Below are 8,940 nucleotides of genomic sequence, written 5' to 3' on the forward strand. Positions count from 1 at the left end.
AATCTATGTGATTTATTTAATTATACCTCTCATTTAATGTCACACTAATATCACATTAAAAGATTTATTTAATTAAGTGATTTATTTAATTATATATCTCATTTAATGTCACATTAAACATTAATATCATCGGTTCCCTATTTTCATCAAACTATTGGGCTCAATTTTGAAAACAAGCACTTTCCCATAAATTAGGCGTGTGAAAAAAAAAATAAGGAGCCCGATGAAATGAGAGACTGTATCAAGTATGTATAAACAGCAAATAAGGAATATCTTCAATTAAAGAACAATGGTGCTTTACAACCCCCTCACATAAGAGGATCCACAATTTTTTAATTCATGTGGGCTCCTCAACGGGTGAGAAAGCTGTACACCATGGTCTCATGGTGTACAAATGGTTTTACCCATTAAAGAATGAGCTATTGCATAACCTTACAACAGACGATCTAATGTCTCTAACATAAAAGAAATGGATTGAGCCTAAGCGTAACAGAAACTGGGCTGCGCACCAATCTCCATTCAATGGGATGTTACCAAGTTTTGGGAAATCGTGATAATTTACAGAGGAAAAGATCGTATGCACATTCTGGTGTCTAACATCAGCCTCGTACCGAGCATAAATCGGAGTCAGATTAGTTGCCAGTCATCTTGTGCGCCATCTTCGGGTTCATCGGTGGGCAGCAAATCTATAGAATCATACTTTCGAGCAGCATTACCACTCAAAGTCTCGTGATGAGCAGCTGGATTTGGAGAACTGCAGGTCTTGGCTATTGTAAATAGTGGAGCGCCATTTGATTGATTGAATAGCTCCAATGCTCGAGCACAGAAATCATCAAAATCACCTGCCAAAATCGAAACAAGATTTAAAGGTTACAAGTGATTTGGCCATGATGCATAAATTCATAAAAAAAAAAAGAAAATGGAACGGAAATGCCTGCATACTTTTATCTCTGCAATAAAACCCAATTGCCAATGATGGGTCAATCAAATCCAAAGGAATGTGACGTACAGCACTAAGCAAAATTTCAAGAAAACGATGTTAACAGAAAACAAGAAACAAGTATGTCAGCTCAAAAGGTGCATGGAATTGGAGCAAAATTAATTTGCGGGTTTAACTTACTTGCAATGATAGGATGAAGTGTCAGCTTCTATGCTATCCCTCTTAATATCGACAACCTACCATCAAAGAATAGTTAGAACAGATTCTACAGTATGCCATCGTCCATAAGAGCTTCAATAGAGAAGCCGTACCGAAAACTACCAGAAATAGAAAATCAAGCATCAATTAAAACTCGAAATTGCAATACAAGGAAAAGAAAGTGCAATTACCGAAGTATCAAAGTGCAAAGCAAAAGATGAATTAAATTTTCTGATTGATACATCAACAGTCTAATCAGTTTTTCTCAGGTACAAATTACAAGCATGCTAATACAATAACAATATTAGAAAATTCATTTAGAGCACAGTCAGTCTCCAGGATTAAGCTTCACAACCACTGCTATGATAATTGGTAAGAATACATCTCATCAGTCACAACTAGGTGCAATAATGCAACTAATAAAAAATTTATTGTACATAGTATGGTGAAGGATTCACTTGAAATAATGATGCAACATGGAAAGTGTGTTCAAGGCGTAGAGGAAATTAAGTTAATTAGGATGTCATAGGATTTTCATTATTAATTAATATTGTATTTTGTTGTGATTTTAAAACAACTGATTTTGTTTCCTTATTAATCCTAGAAACAAAATCAGTTGTCTTAATATTGTATTTTGTTGTGATTTTAAGACAACTGATTTTGTTTCCTTAGTTAAGGAAACAAAATCAGTTGTCTTAAAATCACAACAAAAGACAATATTAATTAATAATGAAAATTCTATGACATCCTAATTAACTTAATTTTTTCTACGCCTTGAATACACTTTCCATGTTGCATCAATTAACATATCCAATCTCAGATTTATTCGTTTAGTTAAAACCTTTTCCTCTATTATTAGAAGATTCTAGGGGGGCATTTCTTTCAGCAGCCCATGGCATAAAAATGGAGAAGGTACAGCTTGAGATGGAAACATTTCTTCGAAAAGCTAATTTAAGACAGGTCTAATCAATCATCAGTTTCCCATAATTGTCTCTTCCTCCCTAATTATTAATCATATTATTCTTCTGTCTAATAGCTTAAGCTGTCATTTGGTACTTCCTCTAGCTAAGTCATCCAAGAATGTATATGAAACTACAATCACATTAACACCAAAAAATGTAAAATATTTGGATTCTCTCATAAATACCTAAACTTGAATGACTATATTTAACCATGGAGGGAAGCAAGAAAACATGTTGTAAAACTTTTAAGTAATTTAATGACAGCATCATCCCTTAAGCCACTTATTCAGGCATCCAACAAAAAATTGAACTTCAAAAATGGCTTACGAAGAGTAGTTAGGAGATGTGAGACGTACAAATTATATTAGATTGGTTGTGACCACCTAGAAATGAACCTCAGTGGAGAAGAGTTTTCTCAAATTTTCATCTTATTATTATAGTAATTAGTAACTGATCATTAACCAAACTGTGATAGCAAGTGTTTCAAATGGTATACAATCTCCAACAATTTTGAACAATGTAATACGTGTCCAAATGAATGAGTTTGAACGGTTTGAGCAGGCTCTCTAACATTTATTATATTCCAATATCAGGTCATTATATTGGAACAGTGACATAAAAACAAAAAATTGATTCAAGATAATATATTTAACCAATTATTCTCCATAAGAACATATTGTGAGGCTCCTACAAGAAGACAAAACGTGTTCCACACACCTGTTGAACTTCATGGGGATCAAGATAAAATGCTTTTCCATCTTGCACTCCAACTATGTATGTTGAAGCACCAGGTCTACCGCCCAATATCCCAAGGCACTGTGGAAAAGTGAATGTAGCAGCTAGCAGGGGAAGATACCTATCGACAATTTAGAAATTTACATAAACATTAGGAAAGCAACTAAAACATTTGTGTCTGCATTTGTTACACTTCAGAACACACACACACACACACAGATGATACAAAAAAATTGATCAATGAGATTGTAAAATATTTTTACTAAATCCATAATATATCATTAACAACTAATACAATAAAATTTAGGATCAGCTACATTAATTCTTTTTCACCACTCTGTATGACTATTAATCCCAATGTAAGGAAATCTTTCACAACCACATCACAATTCACAACATGTTAAATTTCGTCTGCTTCTCCCTCTTCTAAAAGGTTTCTTTGAGATCACATTCTTTAGGTCTGTGCAAGGCATGCCCCAACCACCATAGTTCAATAGCAAAGAATCTAATGAAAGTCTCCCTCTAAATCTCATTGCATAATGGTGTGATTGAGTTTTCCGACATGCACTATGGTCCAGTCTTGAAAATGAATCTCAGTTGTGACTCTGATTGAATTTTTCGCCCTGCACTCTCCAAGTATATTGTATATGGCGGAGAAAGAGATGAGACACAGACGGAGCTCTCCTGCAATGACCGAGCTTCTCCTCTTTCTAGTTCTTTCAAGGCTTTGACAAAATACTGACATCCCTTTCTTTCCTTTGCCGGGCATCGCATCACCTATCTGGAAATGAATTCATCATTGCTTTACCGGCCCTTCCTCTTTGATTAAATTATTACCATGCACTCTCGAATTCTACACTACATGGGGCAGGAACACTACACATCCCTTTCTTTCCTTTTCTGGGCTTTGCTTCACCTATCTGGAAATGAATTCGTCATTTTCTTTACCAGCCTTTCCCCCAGCCTCACCCCAATGAGAGAGTGTCTGTTTAAATAAGAAAACACAAATTGCCTTTGCTTTTAATGCAAAGAACACAATGCATCATCACATTCCCTCCACAACTCGGCTTAAATGAACGAGAAAATCTTGACACAGATTGCTTCCCTTGTTTCTATCATTTTTAAAATGTTGGATGCAATTTATTCCTTACCTTCCCACTTCTCAGATATGCATTTATCAGTAATTCATTCACTCAATTTCCAATTGTGGCCACCCACTTATCTTTCTAAGCTTATGGTCTCCGGGTTTTATCTAAGTTGTAAAGACGTAAACACGTAGGTTCCCTAATATATATTACTAACATAAAAAACTAAATAGTCAAGCATTTCCCCTATTCATGCCATCAGGATTTAAGGTGCAACGGTACGTCATTGATACCAAATCAAGGTAAATCATCACAATTAGTGGCATTCACCACTCACCAGTATGAATGTGTTAAGTGTTGGCTCATGGTGTAGAAAGTGTGTGCTAGCAAGAATATTGATGGCCATCACTAACAGGGACAATTTGAAAAAGGTCACACTAAATGGATAAAGAAGTCGCATGAATTTATTTTAAAACTTGCTTAACAGTATAGTTTCCATTTCTCTAGCTCTAAAGTTTGATTGTCTATTAAAGTGACATAGTTACTACCGCACATCAGTAACCCCATTTATGCTCTGGAATGTGTGTTGTTCGTTTGTTAACTCTGAACTTGGTGTTGATGACACACCAGATATTATCTTAGGTCCATCATTTTTACTAATCAACTGATAGTAGATTTAAGAAAGTGAAGATACATTTTCTGAGTTGATATAAAGGTTGCCAGTATTATCAAAATCATTCTATTGTCTATAATTTGTATAGAAGTAATAAAGATCTTGAAGAATCAGCACTAAATTTTGGAGCTTAATTGCCTCTTGAAGACATTTACAATTTTTGAAGTCCTGATGTCTATGCGTAATTTTGACAATTGAGGCACATTCTTTATGCTCTGCAGGAAACCTGCCGTATAGGTTCATCACAAAATATTGTCATCCAAACATAAGATAAATACACAATGTTGCAATTATGTTACATCACAAATAATCACACTCCCAAGAATATTGCCATATAAACTCGACATTTTACTTCTTGTCATCATTTATGATATCACCAAATACAAGTGGTCAATAGGAGTGACTTGGTTTGTGTCTCAAATGCCATGCATGGCCAATTATTTCTCCTTTTGCTTTCTGAAGGACATTTATTTATTTTTAAATTTGTATTATTATTATTATTATTATTATTATTATTATTATTATTATTATTATTATTATTATTATTATTATTATTATTATTATTATTATTATTATTATTTCCATTAAACCATCTCAATTTTATCAGGAAGGAATGTGTTTCATATATAAAGCACAAACTGCAAAAGTACAAAAACTTAATCTTCACCATGTCTTCATCTTATGCGAATACCTTCATCTAAGAGAAATGGTGCAAACTATCGAGATATTGATGTAAGAGCATAAACACCACAAAGACGTCATCCTATGATTTAATCTGATCTGGCTAGACAGCTATTAATGTAGCACCTGTGTCCAGATCTCTCGATAACTCCCAAGTTGTTTATGTACTGTGTCAACAACACGACTATTCCCGTTAACATCGTAATGTGGAAAGCATCAATGTGCCAGAAGCCTAGAAGAGGCCAGCTTGCAAGTTCATATACAGGAAAAAGAGACATATAATAACAACACAAACCCCCCCCCCCCAAAAAAAAAAAAAAAAAAAAAAAAAAAAGAGAGAGAGTTTAAAATTGATAATCTTTCTCACATTCCAGTGACTTCACACATTTGAATACCAAATAAGTTTCAACTTTCCATGTTTTTATCAAGTTACATAATTTGATTTATTTAAACAGATATAAGGTAAGTTAGGCACACAGATAAGAATAGCCACCGTGTCCTGAATCATCTCAAATTGATCAAGAGCAAGTAAAAGAACAGATAACTCAGAGAATTCTAAAATGTAGAAATTTCAAAAAATAATGAGTCAATGACTTTCATATCCCAAGGTTTTGACATATAAGTCCATACCTTGGGTTGACTTTGTCCAGTCCCAGAACCAATGGAACCAACATAAGGACAGGAGTCCAATCGACTTCACCTCTAGAAAACTCGAAGCAATGCCTAGAAATATCTTGAAAGCAAAGAACAGGAGCTCCGCCGTGTTCCCCATCTTCATCACCAGAAACCACATATATAGTCATCATTGAGGGCAGCCCTCCATTTTTATTCTCCTCCCTCTTACTACGCACCAAAGTTTCCCAGGTGCGACACATGGCATATGGACCTACCCATGATCCTGGAGCAAGGCCATATGCCTTTCCAGCTTGGAGAAGATTGTGTATGGAGAAAGGTGAGTCCTCAGAATCTCCAAAAAGTTGCAATACATCAATGTAACTTTGATCAAGTAGCTGCAAAATTAGAACAACGCTAAGGTGAACATCAAAGCATCTTACAGGCCATCAGATGGACACGGCTAAATTATATATAAACATTATTAAAATATTAATGTATAATAATCAGATTCTGAGTCAATGTACATCACCTTGTGTATGGATTTCCTCCAAGACCTTCCAAATTTGTGAAAAAGAAAAGCCTGTGCACATGGGAAAGTAGTTAGCAAAATGCTAATTATACACACAAAATGAATCATATCTCTAAAGCTTAACAAGAGAAGAGGCTAATGCCTGAGCAACAAGCATCTGGCTGCTTCGAAGCATGCAACCCCAATGAACATCACTAGTGTACTTTGAATCTCTAATGGGATCAAACCCTACAAGCTCACCAAAACAAATAAAAGCTCATTAATCTCATCATCATGTATAATACAAGCATTCAATCCATATACATACTATACTACCTTTTCGGTATGTGATCAAAATCAGAGATGAGTAATCCTCAACAAACGCGGTAAATCCCTCTTTCTGAGTCGGATCAGAACTGGAAGAATTCAAGTCATCTCCTTGTTGAGCAATTTTATAGCAAATTCCCAAAAGCCAAATATCACTGTTGGACAAGGAACCCGTGGATTTATTGAACCCCAATATTCTCCTCATTGATCCACCATTCATCATCACTCTCCTCACAGCTGCTCTCCAATCCTCATAATAGTTTCTTCCACTCAAAGACTTTTTCCTGGTACTGGTGTTGCAGCTACTTTTCTGCTCACTATTGTTATTACTATTAGAAGTCCCAAAAATTGACAAAGCCGGTAGCCAGATTCCTGACCAAATGGCTACAGATTTTTTATCCTTGCTAATGCAGGCACTTGGTCCTGCCTCGGATGAGACAGAACCCTGAATTCCGTTCAAAGAATAATTACAGTTTTTTTTAACAGAATTACGAATTGGATCGCTGTTTTTCCCTTGAAAACCCTTCATGAACTAAATAATTGAATAATCGGTGCCGCATATGAACAGAATCCCTTAATAATTCAATATCTAAGAAAGCAAAAAATCAAAACCAATACTATTAAAAATCAAGATGCCTATATTTGTAAATTAAAAGCATGAATCATATTCCTTGGTTTGTATTTTGTTTCGATAAATACATGAATTATAAGCAAATTCAAGATATTTGGAACAAAGAGAGACGGATTTCGATACAACCCACCCTCCGGAAGATGCTAATCTTGTTAAAAATGAAATTCGTGGGGATCTCAAGTTTCTGTACTTTGGTACAATGAGGTTGTTTTATTGCCGGAATCGGAGAGTCGTGTGTAAGTGTATAAATTGCGCAGTGCCTACAATTTGTACAGTTGTTCTGTTTTGCTTAAAAACGATAAAAACAAACCCATAAATACTTATTTTTCGTAAATAAAAGGGATAATATTAGAAACATACTTCGAGAAATTGAAAATATTAAAGTAAAATACTAAATAACAGTGAAAGACTAGGGATGTCAGTGAGGCGGGGCCGTCCCATTTGTCGCCCCATTTAATTATTATTATTTTTTTAAATTTCAAATTATGTTATTATTAGTGAATAAAATATAAATTTAAAATTTAAAAATTCAAAGTAAACACTTGAAATAAACAATGTTAAAAATTAAACAATTTCAAATAAAATTACGTTTTGACTCAATTTTATTTCTTTTGTAATTAATTAAAATTTTACATTTGTATTTTATTATCTAATAATAATATAACTTGAAATTTAAAAAAAAATAAAATTCATAGGCCCCATCCCACCCCCGCCCAGCGCAGGGCATCCTAGAAGGTGGGGCGGGTTTTTTTACCGTCACTACAAAAGACTAGTCGATCTTATCTAAAAGTCTTTATGATTTTCTTACTTACCCCCAAAGAATGTATTACAATTGCAACCGTTAATTGAAGTCAAATATACAATATTTATCATTAAAATGTAAAACATTTATTCTCACAATTTCTGCACTTTTATAGCATGTTATGAACATGAATACTTTTAGGGTGCATTTGATTGCAAATATTTTTCGTGAAAAATATATTTTTCACCAAAATTCTTATTTTTATACTGTTTGATTGCTATTTTTTCTCATGAAAAATATTTTCCTACTTTTGGTCACATGACTATATTTTCCTCAAAATCAAAGAAAATATTTTGTCTAGGGAGAGTATGATTTTATTTTCCAAGAAATTTACTCTCTTTCTCTCTCTTATTCATTTACTCTCTCATCTACCCACCAATAAAAAATAGACAAGTATAATATTTTATAAATTAAAAATTAAATCAACCAAACAATTTTAATTAACAATTTTCATGCAAATAAATTTTAGGCAATTGAATTACGTAAAATTTATTTTATTACGTAAAATTTATTTTATTTCCATTCAAATTCCATATTTGCATTCAAACGCACCCTCATTTATGTTTGAAAAATCACTATTCACATAGTGCATCGGAAGTGTGTGTTTCTTGCCTATCAATTTATACACAATTCAATCCGATCGTTAAAAATGTGTTCATACACCTCCGCAGTCGTTTATTAAAAATATACAAAAAAATGTAGTGATGAAAAATATGAATCAAATCTTACATACAGGATCGAACCAAATCTGGAGTACAAAATTTCTAAAACTATACAAAACTC

The 8,940-nt window shown here is 33.8% G+C and overlaps 1 protein-coding gene across 1 annotated transcript; it reads right to left on the minus strand.

Annotated features, from left to right (window-relative positions):
- Nucleotides 1-252: 252 nt before the first annotated feature.
- Nucleotides 253-7,633, minus strand: LOC111365315 (cysteine protease ATG4-like). The gene is made up of 8 exons (XM_022985762.1): nucleotides 6,734-7,633; nucleotides 6,561-6,646; nucleotides 6,419-6,469; nucleotides 5,905-6,284; nucleotides 2,818-2,956; nucleotides 1,121-1,176; nucleotides 943-1,013; nucleotides 253-842 (listed from the first exon to the last, which is right to left on the minus strand). The coding sequence occupies exons 1-8, from the start codon at nucleotides 7,251-7,253 to the stop codon at nucleotides 628-630; spliced, it is 1,518 nt and encodes a 505-aa protein (XP_022841530.1). The 5' UTR covers nucleotides 7,254-7,633; the 3' UTR covers nucleotides 253-627.
- Nucleotides 7,634-8,940: the final 1,307 nt, after the last annotated feature.

This window comes from Olea europaea, chromosome 17 (genome assembly GCF_002742605.1).
Source record: "Olea europaea var. sylvestris chromosome 17, O_europaea_v1, whole genome shotgun sequence".
In the NCBI taxonomy this organism is placed as follows: domain Eukaryota; kingdom Viridiplantae; phylum Streptophyta; class Magnoliopsida; order Lamiales; family Oleaceae; genus Olea; species Olea europaea.